The sequence below is a fragment of the Carcharodon carcharias genome, chromosome 18 (assembly GCF_017639515.1).
Source record: "Carcharodon carcharias isolate sCarCar2 chromosome 18, sCarCar2.pri, whole genome shotgun sequence".
NCBI classification, from domain to species: domain Eukaryota; kingdom Metazoa; phylum Chordata; class Chondrichthyes; order Lamniformes; family Lamnidae; genus Carcharodon; species Carcharodon carcharias.
Window position 1 is genome coordinate 64859038 of NC_054484.1, and position 13426 is coordinate 64872463.

The 13426-nt window shown below is 43.9% G+C and overlaps 1 protein-coding gene across 2 annotated transcripts in view; it reads right to left on the bottom strand.

Annotated features, from left to right (window-relative positions):
• Window positions 1-6551: 6551 nt before the first annotated feature.
• Window positions 6552-13426, bottom strand: part of LOC121290849 (cell surface glycoprotein CD200 receptor 1-B-like) — a 72721-nt gene continuing 65846 nt past the window's right edge. For both annotated transcript variants that reach the window (XM_041211853.1, XM_041211852.1), the window contains one exon: window positions 6552-7759. In XM_041211853.1, coding sequence (XP_041067787.1) covers window positions 7662-7759 — 98 coding nt within the window. In that variant the 3' untranslated portion in view covers window positions 6552-7661. The remainder of the gene's footprint in view (window positions 7760-13426) is intronic.

Consider the following 13426-nt stretch of genomic DNA (forward strand, 5'->3'; position numbering starts at 1 on the left):
CAGTTATTCTAGGGATGGATTTGGGCACTGATATTCAGATCCACCCCTGGATCTGTATTGCTCCTCATTTCTTGTTATTGTGCAATTCATTGTTGTATTGCATTTACTGTGTGAGCATATATAGATGTAGGAAAGCCAGATGTTTGTCTGATTATATGCAATCGCAAAAGTAAGAGAAAGGATGCTGTAAAATGGGTAACTGCTTTGATAAATACATACGTAACTTAGTTAGTTAAAGGGGAGGAAACATTTACAGTCACCCATAGTTTGCACAAGACATGTGACCAAGCAGTAATATTTCATTTTGGGTTTGATATCTCGCCATTTCCTGAGCATTTTACATAACTGGACGTGGAGCTTTCACAAAAACATTATTATACTCTCCAACAGGAGAATAGTAAAATGACAGACGAGATCAGGGAGGTAACTACCACACTTTGTTGGAATATTGGTCTCAATATGGAAGCCCGCCCTTGGATTTGAATTTTATCACATGTGTTAGCAATTGCACAATTAGTTGTGGTGTTACTTTGACTTATACAATCATGTAAATTAAAACACAAGGCAAAACGGGTGAAATTGGTAAGAGCATTTAAAAGTGGATTTGGGTTGGTGGATTTAAATGTACAGATTCTGTAAGAAATGTAAGGTTTAGGGCTGAGACCTGTAATACCTCATCATGATGGAAGATTCATTGGCAGTAATATCTCATTTAAGGTATAAAAGAGATATTAAAGGGGGAGATGTAGGATTGGAATCCCTTCCAACCGGGAAATTTATAGAATATAATTTCAAACCCACGGACATATTTTGACCTCATGATTGGAACCATAAATTGCAAAAGCCAAGCTGCACCCAGCAGTACAGGGCTAGGGAGCAAGCAGTTAATTCAGACATTTAGTGCGAAAAACTCATCGAAAGGGTTTGGACATTGACTATCAGGGAAGTACCATTACCTGCCATCAACTAATGCAGTCAATAAGTCTGATTACCCACTACAATTGCACAAAGAACATATCATCAATACAATACACCCAAAGAATTATGCAGCTAAGATCTGTACCACAGACAATATTAATGGAAGAGAGTCCTTCAAACCTTCATTATCCTTGGAGCCAGGTGCTGTTACTGTGCTGTTGCTGTGCCAAAACAGCAGGAGAATTGCTCATACAATGAGAACTGAAAATATTCATCTGGATACATCTTCCATGGAAAATCCTGTATTCTTTCAACCAGCAGGAACTGATGACATTTGTCTGGACTTTGCGTGGAATCAACTAAATAGAAACTGGAACAACAGGAAATATGTTTTGACATGTCTGAGTTAAATTATTATAAAAGAAGAGCGGATCTGAGTATCTGGGTTGCAGTTGGAAGCAGGGTCATGGCTAGTCACCTTGACTCAGGCCTACAATTAACACCGGATAGACCAGCCACGTTGGGGATTGTAAGTTTCAGCCAAATTGTAGTGATATTGGTCTGAGGGTTTTGTGAAGGTTTAGGGTGAAAACTTGGTGTTTTTTGCTGGTACCTTGTAACTTGTTTCCGTCATATCTTGGTGATATTGGTCTAAGGGTTTTCTTTCTTAAGGTTTCAGGACAAGACGTGATATTTTGCCTGTATTTTTGTAAATTTAAACAGTTGTCATAACTTTGTGTTGAGTTAGCATTTTTCTAAGTTTAAGCCCGAGTCGTGGTGACTTTGTGTTGGATACTGGGAACAGGTTTTATAAATTTTGATATTTTGTACTGCGGGGTTGTGGGTGATTCAATAAAGCGATTGTGAATTATCAGAATAAACTTGTCTTGCTGGTCATTCTGATCAAGCCTTGCACACATGAATCTGGCGTCACGACCTTGGGTGTGGGGATGGTCTCTGAGGGAAAAGGTGGAACCCTTACAACAAGGACATTATCCGATGCTTTGACTTGGTAAGGTTTAGGTGACTTGGGAAGATTTGAAATTCATCTGTTTTTGGGGGAAGCCTACTTGATGCTAGTTCTGACTTCCCTCTGTTGGGGATCAGGCATTCCAACCTTCTGATTAAGTATCCTCAAAAGGGTATGGGAGTTTTACAGGCTGGTTAGCACTCGGGGATGAGTGATAGTCAAGCTTCTCTGGACAAACTGCAGGGGAGTGCTGGACATCTCACACTAAGTGGGCCAGGTCCTGGGATCACAGGGGTGAACTTCTCTTATCCAGCTTCGCTCCTTGCTGTCCAATTTAGTAACCTGTAGACTCAGCTGTTCAGATCCAGGGACTGTGGTTAGGCTGGGGCCAGGGGAGCAGGGTGTTCTAAAGGGACTTTAGCCTCTTTAGGGGATTCTGGTTCAGGTGCTAACACAAGTGAAGAGTTCCAGCTTCTGTTGCTGGGTACTTTGAGTGGCTCTTGAACTTAGACCAACCTTTCTGGGCCTGGATAATAGGAAGGTGGCCTTCTGGCAGGGGCCCCCCCACATCCATACCAGAGAGAGCTCTGTAGCCTGGCGGAGTTTGGGGATCATTTTAAATAGGGTTGTTAACCCTGTCCGGTCACCATGCAATTCTGCATAATGGTGGGTGAGCATGAGATCCAGTCTGGTTGGGATCCTTCTGCTGGTTAGTTGGGAGTTAGGCATTATGTCTTGATGCACAAGCTGAGAAATCTGCCAGGGGCTTCTTGACCACAGTCTACCACAAGCCTACCTTCACTGATCATTGTACGCATTGGGATTCTTATAGTCTCACACACTGTAGGATTGGTCTTATCGGCAACCTTTAAATAGGACCCAAGCCATTTGCTCACCAAGCAAGGTTAATGCTGAAATAGGGTGCATCAAAGACATCTTGCAGGATAATGGCTACCCGGATCAGATCATTTCACACTGTATATCACGCAACTCCATGAACGTGCCTAAGGCTGTCACTTTTGGCCCTGAAAAGTGTCCAGTCCACCTCAGGTTACCCTGGAAGAGCAAGGTACCTCAAAAATTTGAGCAACAGATGAAGCTAGCTGTTTCACGCTGCTACTATGCAATAGCAACACGAATGGTGGTTGCATTAACAGGATGCTGCCTTCAAGCCAAAAAGACATTCTGTCTATCACACAAATGAATAATGAATACAATTTCAGTGACAGTGTGATGCTAGGTAGGTAGGTCGTATGACCAAAAGACTGGCAGATCGTATCAAACAGCATGTCCCAGCCGCGTTCATAATGAGCAGGGTTTAGACCGTGCCCAAACAGCCCGTGCTTGCAAAGTTCAAAACATAGTGTCCAACATTAGATATGATTCTGTGACTGGACAACATTTGCTGAATAATCCTCAGTGTGCTAAGAATTACACTGACAACCGGTTTAAGTCAATCGGGCTTGCAGTGTGGTGCATTTGCATGTACTGGAATCTATATATATTAATCCACAGGGCCCTGTTCTTTGCAGACCAATTGAACATGTACACACATTGTGCCTGTTTCAGATAAACAAAATAAGTGACAGCCGTTTGCTGACTCATTCCTTAGGACAATGCTTGATCATTTAGGGTTTAAATTTCAAACAATGTTTGACAGTTAACTATTAGTCACTATCACTGATGCATTCTCCGTGGCAAAGCCTCTACCAGTCAGAGTTCACTTGCCAACCAATTAGCACTCACTTCATATACAGTAAAGATTGTTGTTTTCCCCTTCTTTTGGTATTCTTGCAGTGTCTTAATGAGTGCAAAACAAAAAGCTTAGACATGTCTTTTTTTGGCTGTGCTCAGGTTGGAGGATGGGTAATTTCTAAACTCCTCCAACAGTACTAGCTCACACAACTGCTCATAGGTGCATGGGATTCTAAGGGAACTTATCCATTGGTCGGATTTGTTTCAGTCGATCAAATTTGTTGTAGGTGTGGATTGGCTTCTTACTGGCATCCGGAATTGCTGGCAGTATGCCTCCAGGACTAACTCCTAGGCACTTAGGATGGCAACTTTGATCTGTTCATAATTCATGGACACATCAGGAGACAGCAAAGAGTAGACCTCTTGGGATTTCCCTAATAGCTGCCTTTGAACTAAAATTGTCCAGATAACTGAGGGCCATTTTAGCTGTCCTGCTATTTTCTCAAAAGTGGCAAAAAAATGAATCGCCATCACTCTCTTCAAATTGAGGAATGATTTTAGCATACTTGAGGGCCTCAGAGAGTGGCTCTGGGTTAGAGGGATAAGAAGTAATGCTGGGCAGAGAGAGCTTTTCCCTTGCTACTTCCAATTGTCTGGTCTCTCTCTCCCTCCAATATTCAAAGCTGGAATTCTCTTTCTTGTTTCCTTGCTCTCACTTTCTCTCTCTTCCTTCCTCCCTTTCCTGAACTTCACTCACTCTCTCTCTTTCTCTGTCCTGAAATCCTAGCTGAAATTTGAACTTTTCCAGCTCGAAATTGTCTAGGGGAGGGGACTCAGAGTCATGATTGAGCTCTACATCTAATTACTCTACTGGTAGCTTGAGATCCAAATGTTCTACCAATGACTGGATCAGTTCACTTCTTTTGATTTTACTGGGCAATTTTAACTGTATCTCCCTAGCTATAGGTTACAATTGTTCTGTGCTAAGAGCTGCCAAACTTTCACTGTTTAATTTTCCTTGCTGAACAACCATCTGGGTACCAACCAATGCCATTTTCTTAGCGATAGGGAAAAGGGATTTGCTGTGGTAAGTTACTTGTATTTTATAATTTGTTCCAGCCACCAAGCTTTCCTCGTAGCTTCCAATTGGCTCTTTTATGTCAGATTTGGCTCATCTCTTAATTTGAACTCTGGTCAAATTCAACTTGGATTCTTGCCAGACTTGAGCTCCCAATTTCTGTTACAGAGAGGGGGGGGTGGGGTTTAATTTAAACAGCCACAATTTCTCCCCTCACCACCCATCTGTAAACAGAAAAGTGTTTTTGATATGTTTTACAAGTGGTGGTGTATTTTCCCCAACCCCTCAGTTTTGGAGTGATCCAACCATCTATTAATAATCTCCACAGCAAACTCGAGATGGGGTAAAGTATGAGGAATACTCAAAATATGGGGAGTGGTTGTCACTGCATACCCCAATATATGCACACAATTAAAGAGGGATAAGGGAAAGAAAGAGGTACAGGACAAAGACCACTGACAAAATAAGAGTTATTGTTTCATAGGAGTCCAGAGTCTAGAATCAAAAGTCCAATGATGTATTCCTTCAGAGAGGCTAGCAGGCTGAACCTGATACTTTTAAAAAATTCATTTACAAAATGTGGGCATTGCTGCCTAGGCCAGTATTTTATTGCCCGTCCCTAATTGCACTTGAGAAGATGGTAGTGAGCTGCTATCTTAAAAAACTGCAGTCCCTGTTGTGTAGGTACACAGGCAGTGCTGCTAGGGAGGGAGTTTCAAGATTTTGACCCAGCCATAGTGAAGGAATGACAATATAGTTCCAAGGCAGGATGGTCTGTGGCTTGGAGGGGAACTTCCAAGTGGTGGTGTTCCCATGTGTCTGCTGCCCTTGTCCTGCACTTTTCCACTATTCCAGTTGCAATAAGTTCCATGATGGGAGAAGCATGAAGTGATTAATAATATGAAAATAGCAGCCTTGTGAAATAAATATTTTTGTCTTGATATTAATCCCCCCCTCAATGGGTGGAAGAGGGTTGCTGGTATTGGTTAAATATTTGCAAACTGGCCCCAAGATCCTGCACATGCAACTGCAGCATTTTTTGCGGTGGTGGATATCAGGGTGTACAAGTGTCCATCTGTGGAAAGGTAGAACAGCCTCATTTAGAATTGACACTTATTGCATGGGTTTCCCTGGAGTCAGGAAAACTAGTTATTAAAGTGAAGTGGGAATGACCAACTCTGCCAGTGTTATTTTCAGCACTCTTGTGAGCCAGAAGGAGCAGGAGGGCTCTGATGTCTCCTCAGCGAAGCTTTTGGTGCTTCCCACTGCCAATCATGGTTTTTCTCTTTCCTCCTGCCACATTTGCTGACCTCCCAAACCCCCAGCCCCTCCAACTCTCTTCCCACCCTCTGCTGCAACCTGGCAAGCGCTGGGGACTGTCCCCAAGGGCCCCTAGCTGTGGTCACCTGGTGCTGGTCTTCCCTCCTTGTTGTTGATTAGACTGTCCACTTGGCCAACTGCTGAATGAGAAATGGAACAAGAAAAAGGTTAAAGAGGTTCTGCCATTTAGTTTGGCAGGACTGTTATGTCCCCTGGCCTGCTGGGTTATTGGGCTATTTTTACCCTCCCCTGCATGCTCCATGCTTCCCTGAAAATAGTGTTGTTTTCTCAATAGATGTTCAATTTGACTTTTCTTGGTGAATTAATCTTTATTATTTCAATCGCTGACCTATCAGTTGTGCCCTCCTTTTAGGCTGCCCTTGGTCTTCCCATGGCTCTTCCTTCTTGTGCTCCTACCATTGCTGTGAGGTGGGAGGTCCTTCCATCCCCTTTTCATCATCATTGTCTTCAGCTTCTGGTAGCAGTAAGTTTTCCCTCTGTTGTAATATAGATTCTTTAGATGTCTCAAAAATGAGATCTTGAGACTTGTATATTTAAACAAGAGCCATTTATTGTTAATCTTTAACCATTTACAGATCCCAGATATTGTCATGCATGGTGCTGTTCCATGCTGCTAGGTTGATTCCAGAGTGCTCCCTCTAGACGGTTCTCTCAGTCTATTATCGTGTGACTCTATACATCACACCATGGGTGGTGCTATTCTCCAGTCTCACATTAACCCTTGCTCTGCTGACCACCTTTACATTACAACGGCATTCAGGCACATACAACATCCTCAAAGTAATGCACAGATTGCAGCAAACATTTCATAAAACTCTCACTTGACTGTATTCCTGGGCTTCACCAAGTTTTACCACAGGTGCCCAAAATCATAAATTGAGGTCTATACACTTCTTGTGATGGCATGGGCCTCATTCTATCAATGTCCTGAATGGAAAGCTGTTCTTTGAGCAGACCTGTGTAAAGCTGGTGGCAAAAGTCCTGCCTGAACCTCTACTAGCTTTCAGTGCCAGCAAACAAATTGGATTCATCAATGTGGCATCTACCTCAAGGGTATCTTTCTGCAGCTCCTACCAGCAATTATATTGTGGTGGTTATAATCCAGTGTGGGTTTGGGACAGAAATTGGAGAAAATGGTGGAGCAGACTTCCAATGAGCCATTAAGGAATCTGGTGATTCTTTTGAAAAGAGAACAATTCAGGTTCAGATTTATGGCTGTTAATTTGTGGCAATGTTCTGTATGAACACATTTTATGCCAATCATTGCCCCAAAATAATTTTGAGGAAAGTCCAGCCCTCTGGGTCTTGAAGACCAGAACAACATGGATTACAACTTAGGCTCACTTAATTTTTCTGTTATCAAAATGGTTTCTGTCACTGCTTGCACATTTGTTTTGCTTTTATTATCTGATTAAATTATTGTAGAACACTGGGGTTTTTCTGTATTGTTTCATGAGATGGTGAGGTGGGTATTTCCTTCCCTAAAGTTCATTAGTGAACTAGATGGGTTCTTATACCAATCAAGGATAGTTTCATGGTCACTATTACTGAGATTAGCTTTATTATTGCAGGTTTTATTAGCTGAACTTTAATTCTACCAGCATTTGTGGTGGGATTTGAACCCATGTCCCCAGAGCATTGGCCTGGGTCTCTAGGTTACTAGTTCAGTGATACTACCACTACACCATTATTTCCCCTCTTCACATGCAGGTTCTGATATAATTGGTCTTCAAAATCTTCAGCTTGTCTCCTTCTTTCTGTTAAGAAAAGGAACAAGTCCGTTTATATCGCCTTTGTATACATATTTACCAGAAATGACCAACAAATGTAACACTCAAAACTAGTTTATTTAACCACAATTGGAAAAGCTAAGCAGCATATTGATGACACCTTACTACTGCAAACATCATTGTGCACCACCAATGAACAATGACAAATGTGTTAGTTAATACTGCTAGATACAAGCTTTGAATTGTTGACCACATCATGGAATGAGAGCTCTAGGCCAGCAAGCTAATAAAAGATGAGAAAGAGGTGTTGAGGGCTTGTATTTGCATATGCAAATAGCATGCCTAATGCCTGTTTGATGACCTCTTCTCAGGATTGGGTTGTCTTGTGTTAACTGGTGCTGGGATGCAGCATTCAACAAAATGTCATCAAGATGTAACCTAACCAGGGGTCCTTAAAGGGACCACTGGAAGTCACCACTAAAAAGATAAGCTTGTCAAAAACTACTTTCCAGATTGTGGAACCAAGAAGTTTATCAGCTGCGGGATAAAACGAAAACATAGCAGGCCAGCACAAAACAACTTTCAAGCCTGAGACTTTTACTTATAGATTTATTCATAAACAACAGACAAGATGATACGAAGGCTGCAGGAGACCTCACATTGCATTTCTGATGAAAGGTCATCTACCTGAAATGCTAAATCTGTTTCTCTCTCTACGGATGTTGCCTGACCTGCTGAGTGTTCCCAGCACTTTCTGTTTGTAGCTCATGTTACAATTGTTGGGGTCAGTTGCAGGATCATTAACCCTGGATCTTTCCTTACCTCCTGTGACACTGGTCATATTTTATTCTCCAACTGAAAGTCTTTTACATCAAGCTGTGCCTTTTGTGATTTTTACTCTTGGTTTACATTAACTCACATCAGCTCAGCATTCCAAAGACTAATTAACTTCTATGTTATCAGTGGGTGAAAGGAACTTGGCCTGACTCATCTTGTGGCTTTAAGACAGTGATATAGATTGGCTTATCTCGAAGGATGCTTCAGCAACTCAAATAACATGTATCTACCCTTAAGACTCTAGCTGTACCAGCTATAGTCTGAGTGGATTTTAGGACATTTTTGATGAGGCTGTTGTCAGCAGATTCTGGAAAAGCTGTCTGCCTTTTATAAACTGGAAACTTTAAATAAAAATGGATTCTTTAATAGAACCTTTCTTGTCCACTTCTGCAGTGTCTGCTACTTCTGACAAGTTCCACAGAATGTCTTAAATATTTTGTTCATGTCTGCTCAAGAAATCAACACATTGATATTTAAAGATTCAAAAATAGTGCTCTCTTCAGATAAATGACTAAAACATGGCATTTATAGATTAGGCAGTTATCAAATACATGAATCCATGCTGAGTTGGTACAGTTGTAGAAGTGTTATCCTTGGATTCAAAATCCATGGACTAGGAAAATGGAAAACATAGGCTGGGATTTTCCGCCCCCTCCTGTGCTGGGTGTCATGGCTAGAGGGAATCGAAAATATTGTGAGAAACCAAACATCAGTTTTACGTCATCGTTAAACCAGTTTGTGATTGTCCGCTCCAGCCGTCAATGGTGGGCCGTGCTTTCTGCCACGGCACATTGGGAACGTCATCCTAATACATTATATATATCATTATAAGGGCTGCTTGCCGGAATCATTCCCACATGCTGGATCAACAGGGCATGTCGGCATCCAGTTAGAATGACATGTTCCACAAGGGTATATAAGTGACATGAGCCTGGCGACCTGCACTTCACTCGTGACTTCGAGGTTCGTTTGTCTACCTTGCATTGTGCAGCGCTCCCGGCAGCTGAGAGTCAGCACCAGGCTTCGCAGTCAGAACCACCACTTTCAGGGGGGTGTCAGAGACAAGTCTCTATCCACCAGACCAACGGTAAGGCGGGGGTTGCTTTTAATGTGTTGCAGGGCAAGGCCTCCATTGGGGAAGGGGGAAAACTGGCCTAAGGCAAGGGAAGGGGCTGCAGGGCAAGACCTCCACTCAGGGGAAGAGTGGGGAAGGTTGCACTCAGACACATGACTGGGGTAGTGCAAGGGGAGGGGGGAAGTGTCCTCCAATCCAGGATGAGGACAGAGTATGTTACAGAATGACATAAGCCACTTGGGGCCAGAATAGGAAGAGCACTGAGTGAAGAAATGCTTCAGTTTACATTGCCGAGCTTGCAAAGACTGTCCTTGTCCCAGTCCAGTGAGAGGGAGGGCATGTCAGTCCAGCCTCAGTTGTGCCCAGTATGTTGTGCACAGAGTATGGCTGCAACATCATGTGCCTCAGTCCGGGGGAGGTTTCTGGCATCATACTGGGCCTCAGGTGGCACACTCAGTCGGGGGTTTGAGGGGGCTTGTGCAGACCACAGTTAGGGAAAAGGTATTGTGGGGGTATCCAAAGGTGTTGGGGAGGGTACGGGGAGCTGGTATATATATTTCACTTTGTTGCAAGTGGCCTCAAGAGGGATGAGGTCCAGCCACATTTTCCTCAAAATATTCAGGGGGTAACAAAGGTATATCTGCCACAATCATGATAGGATCAAGGAATACAGGGGGAAGATTGAAAGGTCTTGGAGGGAGGGAAACCTGAACATTTAGCTCCTCTGGAACAATGGGAGGAGTTTCCATACTCACACAGGGAGGGTCAAAACTGGTTTGGTAGTGAGACCACAGCACTACCTCTTCCAACCTGTGGCGATGGCACAGTCCAAAATTAAAATGAGCAGAAGCTCTGCTGGTGAGGGCTCTGTGGCCAGAATGGAGGGCAGGTACATGCACCAGGGGGTCAATTATTGGGGCATCCAACTGAACTGTGCATCCGCAAATGAGGAGCGATGCACAGCTGAGATACTTTAGGAGCCTTTCAATGATAATGCAGGGAATCAGGAGAGTGAGGCTATGAAGTGCATTCATGCAAGACTAATCCTGAAAAGTGGCACAAGTCGATCTCCTTGTACTAACTCCTTGTTCACAGTGTGGATGGAAATTCCCCAGAGTAATAATGAAGTTATGAGCAATTGGGCAACTGGTCAAGCTTCAGAAGTGTGTTAGAATCATGGTGCTGGATGGTTCACAGGAGGGAAGCCTTAGTCCCTCCTCAAATAATTTAATTTCCTGACTAAACATTTTGCCTCATGGGTATTCCAAAGAGTGTGGTAGTAGAGTGCAATGAATAAGGATCCCAGCACCTGGGCTGAAAGCAACAATTTCAAGCACCTGGCCCAAGCAATCTCATAGCAGTAGGTCAGGTAAAGGGTAGGGAGGATGGGGTGGTGGGGGTGTGGGAGGAAATGAGCTCCTTGAAACACACCCTGTGCTGGCCAGGATTTCAGGGGAGAATAGTTGCTGACACTGGAACTAAACCTTTGAACCCACATTCACTGACAAGTCATTGATAGAAATAGGACCTTTGGAGGATAAAAAACAAAAACAGAATTACCTGGAAAAACTCAGCAGGTCTGGCAGCATCGGCGGAGAAGAAAAGAGTTGACGTTTTGAGTCCTCATTACCCTTCGACAGAACTTGAGTCCGAGTCCAAGAAAGAGTTGAAATATAAGTTGGTTTAAGGTGTGTGTGTGGGGGGCGGAGAGATAGAGAGAGAGAGAGGTGGAGGGGGGGGGTGTGTGGTTGAGCTCCCTCCCCCATCCCCACCCCCTTTCTGTTTCCCCCTTCCTTTTTTTCCCAATAAATTATAAAGATTTTCCTTTTCCCACCTATTTCCATTATTAAAAAAAAAACTCCACTAGAGCTATACCTTGAGTGCCCTACCATCCATTCTTAATTAGCACATTCGTTTAGATAATATCACCAACTTTAACTTTAACACCTATGTGTTCTATTGTACTATTGTCATTGACATCTTTTGATGATCTGCTTCTATCACTGCTTGTTTGTCCCTACAACCACACCCCACCCCCCTCCACCTCTCTGTCTCTCTATCTCTCCGCCCCCCACACACACACCTTAAACCAGCTTATATTTCAACTCTTTCTTGGACTCGAACTCAAGTTCTGTCGAAGGGTCATGAGGACTCGAAACGTCAACTCTTTTCTTCTCCGCCGATGCTGCCAGATCTGCTGAGTTTTTCCAGGTAATTCTGTTTTTGTTTTGGATTTCCAGCATCCGCAGTTTTTTTGTTTTTACCTTTGGAGGATAATGCTGATATTTGTCTGTTTCTCATTGGTGCTGCAGAGTGGAGGCCATCAGGAAGATAGAGGCTGGCTTTATTGCTGCCTGTACATAATCACATACCCGGTAAAAGAGAAGGAGAAGGTTGCAATGGGGCATTCAAAGGGAGACTGCCAAACGGAGCAGCTTCACTCTAATGAGCAAAGACCAGCAAGGCCCTCTCCAGGCCCAGAGGATGAGGGTCACAGGAACATTGTGCATAGGCAGCTCACAAGACCAAGGGTGTACAGAATACGCATGTCTTTTCTGCTGAAGCCTTCGTATGTCCAGGGATCTGCTGACTCATCTGCCACATTCTCCAGGAGCTGACGCCATGGGGACTGGGAGGACATCTATTGCCAGTAGCTCTGAAAGTCACCACCGCCCTTAACTCCTACGTGAGTGGATCTTTCCAGGGCTCCACTGGGGACCTCTGTGGGATCTTGAAAGCTTCCAACATAAATACATACAGGAAGTAACAGACACCTTTTTGCCAAGGCCCAAAATTATGTGAAATTTGACTGAGTTCAAGCAAGCCAGAGCACTGGGCTTTGCTGCAATTTCCAGATTCCCACTGGTGCAGGGTGCTGTTGATTGCACTCATGTGGCTATAAAAGCTCCCTGGCAACAGGCACTCCAATACATAATTTGGAAAAGCTTCCACTCACTCAATGTCCAGTTGGTCTACCATCGTAACAAACAAATCCTGCAGCCAGATACCCAGGAAGCTGCCACGACTCCTACATCTTGAGTAGATCACAGATCCTGGACACCACACAGGATCCAGGGCTGGGTCCTCAGTGACAACGAGTACCCACAAAGGATTTAGCTGATGACACCTGTGTGGGGGCCACAGAATACTGCAGAGACATGATGCAACAATGTTCATGCTGTTCCCCGAACTCTGGTGGCATACACCATGGGCAACTTACAGATGCGATTCTGGTGCCTGGACAGATCTAACAGAGCATTCCAGTACACTCCCCAGAGGGTCTCACGGATCATCATGGCTTGCTGCACACTGCACAACTTGGCACTGCAAAGTGGGGAGGACTTGCCAAATGCTGACATGGAGGAACTGCTCATTTCCTCCAATGAGGAGGAGATCGAAGGGGATGAGGTCGAGGAAGCTGAGGCTTCCAGAGAAGAGGCCATAGCATGGGCCAGACAAGTCAGGTGTGCATGTGAGGCCTTCATAGCCTCCAGATTCCATGAGGAGTTGTAGTGAGTTTCCTCTTGGACAAGTGCCCTCCGTCATGGGCCAACATAAACACCAGCATTGCTGTTCCTCTCATTTCAGCCATCTACTTCAATTTGACAGTGAATAATTACACATCGAGCTCACATTCTCCTGAGCCTTTGAAGCATCATGAAGCCTTGGGAGCATGTGCTCTCACTGAGATGAGGTTTTAACTTGAGGACGGAGTTTCAGCTTCAGATGGCAGAAGGTGCTGCCTCTTCAAGCCTCTTTCCAGCATCCCACTCGCAGCAACA